The sequence below is a fragment of the Pteronotus mesoamericanus genome, unplaced genomic scaffold, assembly GCF_021234165.1.
Source record: "Pteronotus mesoamericanus isolate MK-2021 breed Mesoamerican mustached bat unplaced genomic scaffold, CSHL_Meso_final scaffold_99, whole genome shotgun sequence".
Classification (NCBI taxonomy): Eukaryota; Metazoa; Chordata; class Mammalia; order Chiroptera; family Mormoopidae; genus Pteronotus; species Pteronotus mesoamericanus.
The window spans coordinates 13,421,372-13,439,336 of record NW_026555330.1 but is presented as its reverse complement, the minus strand read 5'-3'; the positions used below and the strand labels follow the sequence as shown (position 1 = coordinate 13,439,336).

At 46.2% G+C, this 17,965-nt stretch overlaps 1 protein-coding gene across 1 annotated transcript in view; it reads right to left on the bottom strand.

Moving 5' to 3' along the window:
- Positions 1-14,344, bottom strand: part of DPYD (dihydropyrimidine dehydrogenase) — a 527,599-nt gene extending 513,255 nt beyond the window's left edge. Inside the window, exon 1 of the mRNA XM_054564805.1 lies at positions 14,185-14,344. Within this exon, the coding sequence (XP_054420780.1) occupies positions 14,185-14,223 (39 nt within the window). The 5' untranslated portion in view covers positions 14,224-14,344. The remainder of the gene's footprint in view (positions 1-14,184) is intronic.
- Between the last annotated feature and the right edge of the window lie 3,621 nt (positions 14,345-17,965).

Sequence of the window (17,965 nt, the reverse complement as noted above, 5' to 3'; positions counted from 1 at the left end):
GCTCCAGTACCAAAAATACTTCACAACTCAGAAATGTCAAGTAACACTATTTCCATTATAACAAGAATTACACGCTTAACACTTTCGATTCATAAATTTTTTCTTACACACATGATTAGATCCTATATTTTGACGGAAATCCATCCACACTGTCTGAAATTTTCTGCTTCTGTGACTGCCTGCTCCACAGACTTTGAGCTTATTGAGTATAATCGCTGGCTACGACTCATCTCGGTATCTTCAGTACCTTGCGTAATATAAAGGCAGCACGCAATGAATTGAATTCTGCCTCGTTGTTAGAGCCATAAGGGACGCCCACTGACAGACAGGCCTTGGGAGGCAGAAGGAAGACCCACATGAAGGGCCGTCAAGGTTGGGACCAAGGCTCCTGACTCCCTGACGGCACCAAATTCTTACACAAATATCGCTTCAAAGAAGCTCCCAGATACTTTCAAACATTTTGAGTTATCCACTATTTCATATCACCTCTGACAGTGCTTCTGATTGGAAGCTATATATAAAAGTAGAAATGGAGCAAAAGTCGGGAAATGGATGACTAATAAGAGCAGAGAGAAGCATAACAGGTCAGAAGTTCAGGGTTTCAAAGGTGTGGGATAAAGCTAGATTTCTTTTATTTCCCCAAGAAAGATTACATGATCCCCGTATTTAAAATAAGTCTTCCAGCACTCAAAGTTTTCCACTGCCATCGAAATACTCTTCGTCGCGAGATGAATAAATTACCACCGTCGCTTCCGATACAAAGCTTCTTACGCTTCAGCTGTCACTTTACAGGTTGATGCTGAAAATAAATTTTATGCAGTTGCATTCCTATGTAATGAGTAATAATTTCACCAAATTAGTAGCATTCGGCTTCTGGTAAGATTTCTTTATTATTTTATTCATAGACTATGTGGTAAAAGGAGCATACTAAACAGAGCCATTTACCTTTTGAGACTTTGCTTAAATAGGGCACACCGCTGGGAGACAATCAGCCATTATTCTCCGTTTCAAGATAAGTAACTGTAATAACTTCCAGGTGTTTGATAAAAGGCACTTCCTGTCACTGTACAGGTCCACATACTTTCTCTAAGCCTTTCTGCCACTTGAACTTATTCAAAGGTACGAGCATTTTTCTCAAGGATGACAGATATTAGTTATAATTAAGGTTATTGTGCTGACACAGAAGAGAATTTGACTTAATGGAAGACTCTGATGGGAATCAACAAGGTTGCAACGTAATTACATGGCAGGATTGACTGTGAGCAACATTCATGCTATTTACACACTTGTCAACATTTAAGGAAGCGGGCCCTGGCTGGGTATCTCAGGTGGTTAGAGCGTCATATCCCCGTACACCAAGGTAGTGGGTTCGATCCCTGGTCAAGGCGCATAGAAGCAGCAACCGATGAACACATAAACAAGTAGAACAACAAACTGATGTCTCTCTGTCTCTCCCTCCAAAAAAATCAATAATAAAAAGAGAGATTTAAGGAAGCAGAGGTTGCATGGTTAATGCATCCGCTGTGGTATTTACTATGAAGTGAAATGAAAGCCTAAAGGACTAGAAAGTGTTTAATAGTATCACAAAGAAATGTATCTCAGATTTCTTTTGCCTTAAAATTAATTGCATTGAACATAATCTATTTTTATTGGAAGAAGTAAAAAAAAGTTAATTAAAATGAAATTTTACCCTCCTATAAATGCAGAATAATAAATATCCCAAATATTTTGAGTTACCCACAATTTTGTATTGGATGAAGCACTTGATATATTTTTATATGCATATGTAAATTGTGTCTCTCATCATTCATGTATTAGTTCCAAAGTAGAGCTTCAGCCATAATGGGAATCTTGAAATGGGCAAAACATATTAGTCTTACAAAGCACTATCAACATGAGTGCGACTGTGAAATTGTCCTATGGTTACTACATTAATTCAGTCATAAACAAAGCAATAAGCTGACGATGAATGACCTCTTTCTTAAATTAGTCCCTAAGACATGTTCGTTGGCATTATCTTAAATATTTTTTTTATTTTCTAGCCCATTATTAGATTATTTAAACTAGTTTAAACTACACTAGAGAAACCCGGAGATCCAAATACTTAGCCTTTTTTAAAACATTCTATTTTCCAAAACTGCAAGGCAAATGGCCAAGAACAAAAAAAGAAACAACCAAAAATATGATAGAAAAATGAAAATCAGGACCATACTGGTAGGAACTGGGAAGAATGGAGATGGGGCAGAGAAGTCCAAGGCGTCCTGGGCCCAGCCGCCGCAGCCACGGAGAGCCCCAGCTGAGCCTCTCCTCCGCCTCTCCGTCAGGGCTCAGGTGGGCGCAGAGGGTGTGCACACCTGGGGGCTCGGCCACCTCCACGAACCCGGGTCCATGCTGCCTCCGCCCGACTCCAGCCCTTCACTGGCACATCCCGGCGAGGGCAGGAATGCGCACCGTTGCTCCTTCTGGGAAGCTCTTCTTAATTCATTTTTATTCTGAGCATTCACTATACTAATAAAAACTAGACTGTATTTAAAGGTGCCATTATAAAAGCCACAGGGTAGTTCAGAGATTCTCACACAGGAAACCCTGGGCAGTGAGGCGATAGTAGCATCTCAGTGACAATAGCTTGCTAACGACAAGAGGAGCTCCAAGTCCCATGCCAACTGCCCCGCTTCCATGGGCGTGAAAAGGCACCGCTGAGCTTGGGGGACCGCGTGGGAATGGGCATAGCTCACCCGTGCAACTCAGCTCTCCAAGGAGAGTCGACCCAAAGACCAGCCCTCAGGCTCAGATGCTACATTCATCGGAGCCATAGGTTTTCGTGTGGGTGTACACTTTTAAATTGCAAAACTAAATATTTACAAAGATTCCTGATTCATTTCATTTTCAAATTAACTGAAAACAGGACAAATGGTATCTTTCAAACAGAGTACAAACTATAATTGCAGAATACGTAGCTCTTAGTATTTGCCAGTGCGGCGTAATGAATTCAAAGTGGTATAGATCCAAAGAGGTGCAGCGGGCAAGGGTTAGGCTAACGGAAGTTAGCCACAGACCACACCCCTGTAATGACACTTTCTAATCCTCCACCGTGAACTGGCCATCTTGGCTGCAACATCATCCTGGTTAGAACGGCCGTCACAGGGTTTAATGCACGTTGAATGCAAAAGAAAAATGTCCTCCGGTCAAGGAGCCCAGTGAATCAAATTTTATAGCACATGTCTAAATGCAGAGGAATTAAAGGAAATAAAAAAAGAACATCTAGAATTGCAAAACCAAATCCAGCCTTGCAGCCCACGCTGCCTCTCTTTTTCCTACTTTCTCTAGTAAGTACACAGTCTGTCCTGTCAGAGGTCACTGAAGCCTGGCACAGGGCAGGGCTAGTCCTTGGACACCACGGTGAGAAGTGAGGGATGGCACGTCACCAACCCCTCCCCCCACCCCCCTCGCCCCGGCAGCCATCCGCCAGTGGCCTGAAGCACCTCAGACCCTGCCCCACTTACACTCGTGACGGACCCCAGGAGCGTCTGAATACGAAGCGTCTTGCGGAGAAAACTGGTGGGTACGTGCAGTGGGAAAAAATGAGGTCACGTCTGAAGGACTTCCCACTCTTATCCTTCCTAGATTTCTCATTTTCATGTCATGTATTTTAATGTCTGAATAAACAGCCACGTAAAACAGGGCTCATCTTCGTAGGCTGCAGTCTCCAGTTCACCGCTGCTTTAATCAGACCGCCTGAGCGCCCGACGCCCTTGGCTTCCACGCTTCTGACACTGAGGCATCTTTGTAAGACCGGGTTGGTACGATGGCAGCGGGGGAGACATGCTGTGAGTGCACAGACCCACACCCACGGCGCCTAACGGTGGCTCTGCTGCCCGGGACTCTCGCTTGACCCATTTCAGCCAGGACAGCCCTCCCCCACCCGTCCCCGGACAGACAAAGACACCCAACTCTTCCATGGCTCCTGAATTACTGGAGATTGGAGCGGAGGTGTGAGGAGATCGTGGCAAAACTCACATGGATTTCTTTGTTGTCATTTATTAAGTAAGACCAAAACAACAGGGTAAAACTAAGCCATTAAGCTGCATGAATGTCAATTTATAACCTGCATACTTCAATTCCAAACCATCACCCCCAAGCGCTTTTCTCTTTCTGTCTTGATTTATAGTCATTTGTGAAGTTGCCTCAAATTCCATTTTGATCACGTCAGCTCAGTTGGCAGACACACTTCTCTGTCTAGCCAGTCCCCACGCGGTCCTCAGTGCAGTGCCTAGATCAGGGCTGATGCTTAACAATTGCTCATAAAATGGAAAGAAGATAGGACGTATTTTGTTGGCAACTTAAGTTTTGCAAAAATGTGTGTTCAATTGGACGTGTGGATTTTAAAAGTTTTCTACTTGGTTCTTTAATAAACATTTTTCCCCCTTGTACAAGGGCTGCGTCTGTCCGTGGGGCAAACAACGGCACCACGATAGCAGCTCACGTGTGCCGGTACCGATTGTTCTTAACTCATTCGTTCCAGACGGCAACACTCACAAGAGCTAGGACTTCAATGGCATAGTTACGCCTCTAAGAAATATTATAATATTTAATCTTAATTACTTCCTTTCACGGTGAATTTGAATTTAATCATGATCTTCCCTCTTTCAAATGCTAGAGATCCCTACCCTTCCTGCCTCTCCTTTCAAACACACAGCTTGGCAAAAGTAGGTGTACAGAGGTAACATAAATCACTAACACAATAATTAATAAATAGCAACAGAAGAACAAACTCTGTGTTTTGTGTACTCACAGCTGTACACCTCCTTTTGCCCCACCCACACACCCCCCATTTTCCTCTTTCCTTTCCTCTTCCACAAATACCACAGCGTCTTCCCCATTCACACCACACCCTGCATCTGTTTCCTACAGTTGCTGTGAAAAGCGACCACCAGCTGAAAACACAGGAATGTGCTGCTGCCCAGCCAGAAGTCAGACATTCAACGTCTCAACTGGGCCGCATCTCCTCGGAGGCCGGGAGGGGACTGTCATCGGCCGCTCCGCCATTCCTGGCTGTGCAGGCGCCTCCTTTGCAGCCTCTGTCTCCGCGCCTGCTCTGTGGCCGTCTCTTCCCAGGCATCTTCACATCGTGTCCTGTGTGTCCTGCTCCTAGTAACGTCACTCCGCCAAGCCCTCGGGCAACACGCCGCCCTCCGCCCGAGCTCAGAGCGAGCCTTCGGCGAGTTCCTCGTTCTCCACGACCCCGCGTCTGCGCAGCAGGCGGCCCCTTGGGTCACCCAGCACCGACAGTTTCCCCTTCCCGGCCAGCCCACCTCCAACGCCTGTGACCTCGATTCTAATGGCCGCGCCACCTGCGGAAGGTGTCCTTCAGGCGCACACTCTAACCTCCGCCTCCTGCACGCTCGTGGTCCCCAAAGCCCTCTGCCCTGGGGAGGCCCCAGCCACGGCACACACCCGGGCCTCTCGCTCCGCCTTCTGCTGCGCCCTGACCCTCGGCAGAGAGTTCCTGGTCGGCCTCTGGGGCTTCCTCTCGCCACCTTGGGTTCCTGGCCTTCTCTCTTTTTCCTTTTTCTGTCATTGCCCAGGCGAACCTGGACCCCACCGAGCCCATCGCTTCAACGGCTTTGAATGCAAGCAGCTACCCGCGGCTGGGGAACCCACAACTGTGTTCCCTCCTCTCGTGTTCAATTCTTGACAAATTTCAAATAGAAAACGGACGCAGCCCGACAGCCCTCCTGCCTGCCCTGTCCGTCTGCTTTCACTCCCCCATTTTCTGGGACGTCTACTCATGCTTTTTTCCTCTTCCTCAAGTCTACCTCCTGTTTCCTCCTACCCTCGCACTCTTGCTGGGAAAGTAAAAACCATCGGACAGAACCCCCCTCTGCTTCCTCCCACCCCTCCTTGGGATCTATGCCATCAAGCCTGGTCCCTCTCGCCCGGGGAGCCCTGTCCCCGCTCTGTCCTCCGACACTGGCCTCTCTTTCCAGGAAACCTCTTCCATCAGCGAGCGAACTCTCTCCCCCGCCCCAGGTGCTTCCCTGTCTCTGCTCCTCTTTGCAGGAAACAATGCGCCCGAGTTTCCTGGTGGCCCCTCACTTCCCAGCGCCCTGCTCTCTTCGCCGCGAATTTTAGAAATTTTAAAATTTTACTATTTTAAAAGTTAGTAAGAATATGAACAGATACTGCTGATAGGATAAAGAAGCAAATATAAAATTGTATATGTTGAAAGCCATTCATGGGGGGAAAACTGTCCTGAATAAGACAGAAAAGGACTATGTCACTGCAGGGTGGATGTTTTGGGTGGTTTGACTGCATGTTTGGGGTCTTTTCATTTTTTTTTTTGCATTGTTTAAATCTTCTGTGATGATTCTGAAAAGCAATTGAAACATTAAATCAAAAGAATACAAAAGTTTAATGGACATTAACCCCCAAAAGAGTATTTTGCTGTGAGAGGTGTCACGCCCCAATCCTAGAGATCCCTGAAGGGAGCTGCGTGCCTTTCTCCCTTACATTCTGGAGGACTGGAGCCGTTCCACCCAGCGCTCCCCACTCCTGTCCCTGAGGAGTCTTTGACAGCGGGCTCCCGAGAGCCTTGAGGCCGCTGCGGAGTCAGGAGTCAGAAAAAGGTCCCGGGATTCCCCACGGGACTGGACGCCCTGCCATCTGGACTCCAGTTTCCATGGACGGTGATCAACCCACACACACCCTGAAGAAATGGGCTTCGCAAGTCCATCTTTGTTTGTTTTTGAATCTCTGATCTGAAGTCCTAGCTAAAAAGAGTCATAGCCTAGAGACACAAACTGAATCCATTCTATTCCCAGCCACCCTTACGGGACTCCAGCCCAATACAGAAGAAACAGACTTTCTCTGCGGGCCCAGGAGAGAGAGAGAGATCATGCTCCTTCACTTGCCTTGAAAAAGAAAAGGAAGCCAGCAAGGATGAAGACTAGAGGGTAAGTCCATCAAATCCTCAGAGCTGGTGTAAACGGCCCACTTGATCCTTCCCAGCACGTAAAGCAGAACAGCTACAATACTATACCACCTCTGCATGTCCTTAATATGATCACTCAGCAGGTCACATTTCCAAACAATTTCACCATTGCCCTATTTTATTACAAACCATCCTTAAAAGACTGATCAATAGCAAACTCACGGAGGAAGCAGCAAAGCCTTCACAGGCGTGGAATGATTTCCACACGGTCAGAGAGCAAGGAATCCCTGGGGCAGAGCAAAAAGATCCCCGGGCGCCCCCCGCCCCCACCTGGCCCCCGCCTACTTATTGTAATTAAGCGATAGTAAATACACAGTCTCTTCTTTTGTTTTGCTGAAGATCTTCAGGGGGCCTTTACGTCAGACTAACACTTTTAAAGTTTTAGCACGCTACCCTCATCAATTTTTAATATTGTACAAAGGATTTACCGAGATTTAGCCAAGCTCCACTTGGATGAGACAACGCTGGGCAAGGGAGAGTTCACAACTGGGGGGCGGAGCGTTGGGAGGGGGCGGCGGGGCGGGGCGGGGCGGGCTGTGGCACCGAACGAAGCCCGGGCCGGGGGCAGCGCCACTCGTATAAATCAGGCCTGGCGTTGACATGTAATTTGTGGGGGTCCCCTGAGAAGTGGCCCTCGGGGCTTCATTATTGATGAAGAGATTTTTCTTCAAAGTGGCCCAGTCGGAAGAGCCTCGAGGGGACGTTCATAAGCGCTCATAATATCAATTTCCAAGCACCTGGGAGGTGGGAACACAGATTGTCTCTTTAATTATTGCAGTCGAGGTAGAGGTGGAAGACAGTGTGAACACTATTACACAACCCAGCTGAACTTCTCAAAGGAGTGAGATGGTTATAAGCGAGCACAAAAAGCCCACTACCTAAACCACAGGTCAGGGCGGACATGCTTTACCTTCTCCTGGTGGGGCATATGTGCTTCTCCAACTCCCTCCCCTTTCCAGACTTAAAACCTTATTTCTGAACAAACAGTATGCCAGGACGCTCAGAAGTCCTGACGAGAGCTTTCTTCGAAGCCAACAGGCTTGCTTAGAGAAAGTAATGCTTAGTCCAGTTCATACAAAGAAAAAAATAATGAGTATTATTTTTTAAAGTAATTGTGCTGGGATTTCTTTTCAGAAACAGATAACTCCAGATCCCTTCTAAATATCATTGAGTGCCAAGAAATAACTTTCAACAATGCACTGGTCCCAAGCTGGTCTCAGAAACACTCAGAAAACCACCGAAGAATCTATCCCCTGCAATAAACCGGCCGAGGCGGGGTCAGGCCATCTTCCTGCCGGTGTGTTAGGTGCGGAGGACCCTGCGTCAACCAGCCTCCATCCACCGCTTCCTTTGAATCTCTTGCAGCCAACTGTACAGGGCTGGCAATACGGAGGGCATTAAAATTCTCTTGAAAATAGAAACAGAAAGCAAAACGCGTGGGTCTCTTTAATTTGACCTGAATTTCAGAAAAACTGTCCCATCTCCTTGGTAACACTGACAACTAGAATTCAGGAAATTTCCCATAAAATAAACCCACATTTTTGAATATATAATGAGCCTCCCTCTTAATTCTTTTAACTTCATTAACTCTCCTCTCCCTCACTCACTCAAACAGACTTTGATACCACTGGTAAATTCTCAGAACTGAACAAAATTCCAGCCAAATGATGTTTATGTAACATGCATGGTATATGCAATAATACTGAAAATTATTACGACGTTTAAAAAGCCTCCATTTTATGTGACAGATGCCGTCTGAGGCATCATCTGTCCATGACTCTAATGAACCCTTACAGCTACAGCACAAAATAGCCAAGATCAGAGGAAGGAAAGACAGTCCAGGGAAGGCCTGGGCCACCATCACGCAAATAAAAACATACCAGAGCCAGGATTTGAACCCAGGCCTGTCTTTTTTTAAACCATGGAAGGAAGCGTGATGCTGTGAAACACAATATAAATAACTTTTTACAAAAGTACTGAGTTCCTAACATCAATAGATATCTGTTCAGTCTCAAAGGAAAGTTCTACATCGAGTTACATGCAGGTGTTTATTTTAATTAAAAGCAATGGAAGCTGTAATAATTACAAACCACAGGAAAAGCATAAGCCTATTAGGCGTTATCTCAGTAGTAGAATTGACTCCCTGATACCTGTGAACACCCCCACTATTGATGCTTGAGGCCAAACACTTCCTGTCTTGACCCAGGATTAAGAGCAAATGAAGTACAGAAGGTAAACATGTTACATTTGAACATCAAAATCCTGATTATAGATAACTTTGTAATCTTAGAATGCCTCATTAAGTATTTTTGAATGAAGGCGGGGTATAGATGACACAGAATTTCCCTTATAGTGTCAAGGACTAAAGGGCCTTGGCCCATATTGGTTGCCATGTCAATGCAGCCAAGAAGCAGAACAATGAACTGGCCAATCCTGCTTTCCAGTCTCCTCCTCTGCACGTGCATGAATGCCTAGTCCCTATCTACTCTCTTTATTTTCTTATTTCATTATTATTTGATTGCTTAATTTTTTTCAGTCTCACAGTCTTCACTTTCAGTGTTTCTCGTTTTCAATTTAAGATTATGCTAATTGTTAGAATTCTCCCACAGGGACCAGACATGTTTACCTTTACTAAAGCATCTAGTTCTCAGTTTTTGTGTTGTTCTCAGTAAAAATGCTGTATTCAAATAGTTTTTTTAAAAAGATATCATTGCCTAAAGATCATGCAATCATCTCAGCATTTTGACTCTAGAGCTCCTTGGAATTTTTTATTGATTCCTTACTGTAAATGCTGGATTTCCTTCTGGAATGTAAGCAAGGCAGCTATTGAATTCTAGCACATTTTTACAATTAAACAATCAGTCAACACTACCTGCTATGATTAAGATTAAGCAGATCCAAACTAAAACTCTCCCTAGTGATAGATTCATCATTAGTCATTAATCTCACAGTTTTAATTAAACTACTGAAACAAGTCATCTGAATTCATGTGTAGGAGGTAGAATTTTTTAACTGTATTGAAATATACATATGTATGCACATGTGTACACACACACACACACATCCCTTAAGACTACAAGGATATTACTGGAATAAACAAACTCTCCAAATCTCATAGTCGGGCATATTTCCACTGCCCAGCTACGTTCCTTAGGAAGGAGAAATACTTGCAAGTAAAACTTAAGTATGGTCCCCAGGGCAGCTTAAAGGTGGGAGGACAACTCAAATTCACAATACAGATTTAAACTTTAAAAATTAAAAAAAAAAAATTAAAGCCTTAGCAAGTCAAGACAGCATATCCATAGATCTGCAGTACCTAGCCCGGAAGAAAGAGAAGAGGAGAAAAGAAAACAAAACAAAACAAGGAAGGACTGTTACTGGTACATGGAGCCAAAACCATGTGAGCTAAAGCCAATGTTGTTGGGACACAGGGCCTCGCCGCGCCCGGCTCCTCGCCCCGCCTTTGGACCCGTGACCCCCCTCTGCCCCAGGGTGAAAGAGCAGTCGTGCTTAACAGTATTCGGGAATAATTTTTTGCCTTCTCTACCAGTTTGTAACTCACATCTTTTCTTTTGTCAAAATGCTCCTTAAAATTTACTTTCTCCAAGTTGTTTCCATTATAGCCCCATTTTTCAAATCTATCGTTTTATCTTATTTTCTTAATTAATAAACACAGAAAATTCTCAATGATCTTCTCCAATGAATGTAATCCATGGGATAAGTCATTCGGAACTGTTTTTATCTGACTCAAAGTGCATCGTGATTTTGTGGACAATGGGCTGAAATCCCTTCATACTCAGGGTAAATTTGATATGAGTTTATAACCCCTTACTACTCATTAACTAGTAGGTCAAGGATGGAACTTGACTTGTCACTGTGGAAGCAGTAGAGGGGGAAGTAGCCACTTAGCTTAGTTGTAAATGTTTACCAAAAGTTACTGGTATTCAAAGAGAGAAAAGCATACTCGTCTTTAGCTACACTTCTGTCGCCTATCCCCAACTACCCACATCAGTGGGAGGGGACCGAGACACTGAACAAGAGTAAACTCTCCCCAAGTCATCCTGACTTGCTTTTCAATGTGCTGATGTCATACCTGTTACCAACTGAAACTAAATCAATGCTGCGAAGGTACTGCTGGCCTCAGGGAAAGTAATCGATGCCTCAGACTAGAAATCTTTGCAGCCTTCCTCGAAACCTCCCCAGGAACTGGCACTCCAAAGCCATCCTTGGCAAAATTCACCTGTATCCAAACAGTGAGCCCACAAAAGTCAAATGACTCTTCGAAGTACAATATACAGGGTCCAGCCCAAACAATGCCCCTTTTTTAGAATTCTGTAACACAACAATATCACACTCAAGCACACCATATATTTTAGGTGAAATGTTCAAATTAAAACTATAAATTATTACACACATAGTATCACCCTACCAACCACACTGAAGCAGGCCTTACTTCTGCCAGACCCTGTATTCAGCTACTGTTGGTGAGCTTTAGAACACTATTTCATTGGCATGGATTCTCCTGATAGTTTTCTGTATTTGTACTTTTTAACATGTTTGTCCTTTCTCCTGACAACACATTAATTTTCAGCATTAGCTAATTACTCTCATTTTCCATACTTGACAGATCATGCAAATCTGAGTGAGAGAAGCCAGGGAACTGGCCTACAGTTGCGGGGCTGACAGTGGGCGGAAGGAGACCTCAGCGCCAGGCGGTCAGCGCCTGACCCCGGGCTCGGAACTACACCCAAACGTGTGGGGAAGAGCAACGTGACTTCCCGTGCAATTTTTCCTATTACTACAAGGGCAACTTTCGGGCACATGAGGTGGGTTCTGTTGCCTGGCCTCTGTGACGTATGGAGGCACCCACGCGGCGCCCAAGAACATTCCCGTTTGGGGTTCTGGCGACCTTCTGGCTGTTTCTCATGCTCCCAACACGGGAAGCCTGATGAGACGCTGGACCGAGGCTAGAAACGACGGAGTGAGCACACACGGCAGCTTCTTCTACCTCGGCTCCCCTTTTCCTCAGAAACAAAGCCGTGTCTTGGCTGCCTCACTGAGACCTGAGGTTGTGTCAGCAGCTTTGGGGAGAGTGAAATCACAGGTACGGTGGGCGGCACCTCCAGCACCTTCCGATCGTCTCCTGTTCACCGAGCCACCCTGTCCTCTGTTTCATGCCCATGCTGTTTTTTTCAAGATTGCTTGCCGCTCCATGTCTGTGAGCCTAAGGCAGTGGTTACTGTCAGATCGACCTCTGGACAGGGGGTTTAATAATCGTGTTCAAGAAAAGCAAATCCAGTGTAGGCATGCGACGTGGATGGAAAACTGAGTTTTCATAATTCATTCTGGGTCTTCACACAAAAGCGAACGTCTGTGATTCAGCAAGACCAGCTGAAACATCTATGCTTGACCATGTTCTTCTAAGCTTATGGTATTTTTCATGACTGCATGATATTTTAATGATTAATTTCAGAGTCTTTCATGGCAGTCTAGCTCACGAATCATGGGTACTACTCTGAGGGAAAAGGCACTGTGTACGATCGAAGTTGTTACTGATTAAAGTGTGTTGCATATCTGAACCACATAAATGCTGAAAAACCCTGACTACCACTATTCTAGGCTGCAAGTGATACCAAGTAGCCCCATGGCGCTGACGAAGGTTAGATGCAGGTGAGCGTGAGGGCTTGGACTTCTAAAATGGTTTAGGTTGAAACAACGCATGTGTGACATTAAGCCAGTCACTCATGTTTTACAGGCATCCTTTTCTTTACTGTAATATGGTTAAGAACTGATTTCAAAGGCAAATGCAAGAGACACAGAGAAAGACATCAGTTAAGCAGATAACACCCCCTTCTGAAATTCAAACGCCAAAGGCCACCTGCCCACTGACACTCTGACTTCTGGAGTCAGTACTGCCTGGATGCTCGGAGAACTTTGCCATTATTGACTTGGTGGGGAAAAGAGGCATTTGCTTAGGTCAAAGTAGTAAGGACTAAAAGGACTATAACGTAAATCAAGTCTCTTTTACCCTTTGCACGCACAGGTTAATACTGGGTTAAATACATCATATCCATCCATGTGAAAAAGTAAATTACCCACAAGAGAAGCTACAAGTGCATTCACTGGAGAGGCCCACAAAATATACTCTGGCTGTTGTTACTAAAATGGATTATTCAAACTGATGTATGGAGTCTGGGGAAAACGCAACTGCCTCCCCCTAAACGGAATACAAAGTTCTTCCAATTAACAGCAGAGGCAAAACGTGGCAAAAGCAGCTACTCTGCAAACAGGTGGTTTTAAACTTTCCCTTAAACCACTGAAAGCACCGAGGAAAGGAAAATGCTGTCATTTCCAAAGAACACACACCCGTGCACGCACAAATACCTCTTATCAGAGAAGACTCGCATCAAGAAACGCTCCCAACAAAAACCTCAACAACAGTGAGGCTCAACTCAGAGACGCCGACACCGGTTCGTCTAAAGTCCCTATTTATCATTAAGTCCTCACCGCAGGCATAAAGGTCCTACGAAGAACTCATACAGGACACGGCCATTTCAGAGAGGACTTTATAATAAGCACAGAAAGAAAGCTGGCACTTTTACAGAACAAAAGGCCAGAGGAAATTGAAAACTGTTGAAAGGGGGAAAACCCACAAATTCTTGGCATTTTTCTTGTTCCCAATACTTTGCTTCCGTCTTCTGCGAGCTTAACTGTTTCGTAAGCAGCCCTCCGGCTAGCGGAGCGGCAGGAATCGCTGAATACACAGCTGTCCTTTATTTCCGCGCCGCACCCCGGCGGCTACTCAGAATTCAGGCTCCGCAGGTGGGGGCTGCAGACAGGTGTCCCGCGCGCAGGTAGGCGCGAAGGCAGGGAGCGGGCCGACGGTGGAAAACGGCCGCTGCCGTCCCGCAGGAGCCACCTTCCTGCAACTCCGTGCCCCTGCGGTCACGCCACTCGGGTCACGGCCGCTTTCCTGACCCGCGCCCCGCCGCCTGCAGTAAACAGCGCCGTCCCACCGCAAGGGCACCCCCTTCTGCACTCACGGGGCTCCTCGGGCCCCGCGCGGGCCCCCGCGGAGGCCAGGCTCCCGCGTCGCTCGCTCCTCGCGGGCGCGGGCGGTGGGCGCGGGCCTCACGGGCCCCCGCCAACAGGGACTCCCCGCCCCCCGGGGACCGGCGCGCAGCCAGCCGTACCTCGATGTCCGGCGCGTCCTTGCTGAGCACAGGGGCCATGGCAGTGCCTGCGGGCCGGTCCCTTGGAGACAACCCTCGGTGAGTCAGCCGCCCTCCGACTTGTTAGCTGGCGGGAGCGCGAGTGGAATGAGGAAAACCCAGGACCCGCGGCGCGGGGGCGGGGCGGCCGTGACGCCCACGGGCGGGGGCGGGGTGGGGGGCGGAGGACACGCCCCCGAGCGGGCGAACTCGGGGGCACGCCCCTGGGTGGGGCTAGCGAGGGGATACGCCCGGGGGCGGAGCGATAAAAGGGCGACGCCCCGGGGCGGGGCTTCGCGCGCGGCACAGAGGCTCTGGCGCGGGCTTGGCGCGGAGAGCTGGGTTACTCGGCCCTGCCCCCGCCCCCCGCCCCCCGCCCCTGGCCTGGCCGCTTGTTTTTCTTCCGCAGGCGGAAGGAAGGGCGGGAGCGAGCGCTCGCTCGGGAGTGGCCTTCGCTCAGGACGCAGTTAAGGGGCTGAGCTAGGTAGGCGGGACCAGATGTGACAGACTCACAGGATGAAAGGTAAAAACAGTGGGCGCTCGAAGTGACAAAGTGCTCCTTTTCCTCCTTTCCGCACGAACCCCGCGAGGGGCACCAACATTGCATCGCGGGAGTCCTTCAGGGACGAGGTCGTAAAGGTTTCTGTACCCGTCCAGGGCCCTGGAGGGCGTGGAGAAGATCAGGGCGGGTCTGCTGGGAGAGGACCACGCCTGGGGACTAGCCCTGCGCGAGGCAGGCCGGGGAGCCGGTCAAGCAAGCAGCAATTAGCACGGCCAGATGGCCAGGTGGCAGTGCTGCAGGGGCCGCGAAGTCAAGATTTAAAAAAAAAAAAAAAAAAAAATCAATAATGTTAAGCCTTTTTGAAGAGTTGGTCTTGATGTTGAGTGCGAGAGCTCGCTCCGGTAGGAGAGCAGTTTCCTTTAGAGATGGACCCAGCCCAGAACACATTCACCTGCTCTTTGAGGACGCCTACACTCCATACCTCTGTTCTCTCTTCTCTCCCCGACTTGGACCAGGGCATCGTGACCTCTGAGTAACCTGCCGCCCCCTCCCCCTCCCTCACCAAGGCCACTCCTGCCCTGACTGGGGGTGTTCAACCACAGACTCATCAGTCTTCCTGGCTTCCAGCCGCTTTTCTCGCTGGGTTTGCGCTCCACGTGGAGGACTCTTGAAGTCACCTCATCCTCCAGCTCTCGGGGAAGCCTGCCCCTGACCCGTCGCCCCACCGCAAGGGCCCGCCCGTCCTCGTTATTCTTTTTCACAACACCCTGTTTGGAATGCACAGCCCTGCCAGATTTGATTTACATATTTGGTGGAGGGAGACTGGTTTGATATTCTTCTCCCAGTTAGAATGGAAGCTGCAGGAAGAGAGAGAGCCCATGTCTGGTTTGGATGTCTGTTGGCTATTCAGCTCCTAGTCCAGGACTGAAACGTGAGGGACCAACAATACTCGGTGGTTGGATGAACACAGCAGATCCTGAAGTCGCTGTATGCACCAGGCTGTACATTTCAGAAACTTCTGTTTCTCTTTACCATGTACATCAAGTAAATCACAAAAATCTATCAGTGACTTTCTAGTTAAACAGACATTGCCTCCGAAGTCATCTATATCCTCTTGGAAATTATATATATGTGTATATATGTGTGTCTGTATGTAAAATGATATACACCTATATGCATATATACATATGCAATATGACATATATCATTTTATTATGTATGTGACCTCCAATTTAACCAGAATACTTCAATGTCAATGTTAATTTCCTAGCCTCCAGAGATACCTACTCATGTGCTCCTCTGGGTTGTACTCTAACACAGATACGATCACTTAGCAATCCACACTTTAGTCGTCTTATTTGTTTTATGGGCACAAGTGTCCAAGTTACCCAAAAGTCAGACGTTGCATGTCCATACATGGTGTCTGTGATTATTCATTCTTCTTCTAAATTCATAGAGGGTAAGCCCAAAGTATGCTGCCTTTGCAAAGGTATGAGCTTTCTCAGTGACTCTCAATAATCAAATATAAAATTCAAATACTATTTTACCATCCCCCCTTCACCAAACAGATGTATCCTGTTGTGAGTGAGATATTTAATTAAGGCATCTAATCACATTGTTCACACGTCACACCTATACTGTGTGATCAGTGATTGAATCGAATAATATTTTAAATCCACTGAAGTTCCACATTAAGCACAGTTGTACCTGTAAATGATCCAAGCTGTTTAAGGCTTACTGCAAATGCATTCGCACCGCACTTCTAAAAGTTGTAAATTATGATGGCATTTTTCAAGCTGTCCCTCCATCTGGAGGCACAGTCAAATATCAGGTGTTCCACATTAATTTTTTTGTAGGCTTTGGAGAGACGGCTCATTTCATAGGGTACAAGTAACCTAAATGCATCTCAGCCAAATGGTTTACATTGCACAAATTATTATTAATTATTATTATTATTATTACCGTAGTCAGAAGGGAGGCTTCTGAGTCATCCTTCATTTCTGAAGTTATTCAGACCACAAATTTAGAAACAATGAAAATTAAGATTCCTCATGTTTTTATTGCCCTCCTGTAGTCTAACATTAAGCAATTGTTTTTTTAGACACTCTTTGGAAGGTGATTTTATCCCAAAATGTCAGAAACTTTGATTGATCATGTTACTTATCTTTTTTATCTGATTTCCTAAGTCCAGATTAACTCTATCCAAGTTGACAAAGATGATAATTATAGTAAAAATCAGTTGGGTCCAAATATTTCTAGTATCCCTACTCAAAAATGGTCATAATATATATATTTCTGTTGTATGGATAAACTTGGTATAATGTATTCCGCTACATATACCATAAATCCTACGTAAGCACACCCCAAACACACATATGTGGGCATGACGTATATGTGTATATATTATGGAATGTCATAAGAAGCACAGATAAGACAGAGAAACTACAAGTCCCTACCAGTAATTTATTCAGCAGTTATTTATTGATGCTATGGTTTCGGGTACTGTAAGAGGCATTAGTGGTACCTCAGTGTCTAATAAAAACATTGCCCTTGTATCACGGACTGCAAGCCACTAGCTCAAAAACACTGTCACGGAATGATTTTGAGTAAGTGGTTTAACTGAGGGGGGTTCTTGTGAGAGTTAAATGGCTAAAGGTATGTGATAGTATTTTCTAAGTTGCAAAATGTCATGTATTATTAGTTAAATATTAAACATTTAAAGGTATGTTCTCCAGTGCTGATATTCTGGGAAAACACCATTGATGTATGATTAACATAAATGACTTAGGGTGAAATGCAGTGTGAGTAGGAGGTTTATAGAATTATCTGAGTTAGGAAGATGAACATTCATTAAGCAATCACACAAAAATGTCGTATTTACTGTGGATAACAATATCAAGGAAAAATGGAGAGCTGCTAGAGCAGGGGATCTGGGAAATCAGGGAAGGACTCCTGGAAGGAAAGACCGGCTGCCGGGAACTGAAGGGCAGCGGGAGACAAGGGGGAAAGGGGACAGAGAGAGGCTCAAAAAGGTGCATGGCCTTTTTATTTATTAAGGCGTAAAGCAAAAAAAAAAAAAAAGCAAAAAACAAAATGAACACTGTTATATGCAGGCAACAGCACGATGATTACTGGAGGGAAGGAAAGTGGGGGAGGTAGAAGAGGGTAAAGCGGGGGTAAAGGGCGATAGAAAGAGACCGACTTGGGGTGGTAAACACGCAATACAATAGGCAGACGATGTATTCGACTGGCCAAAAAGTT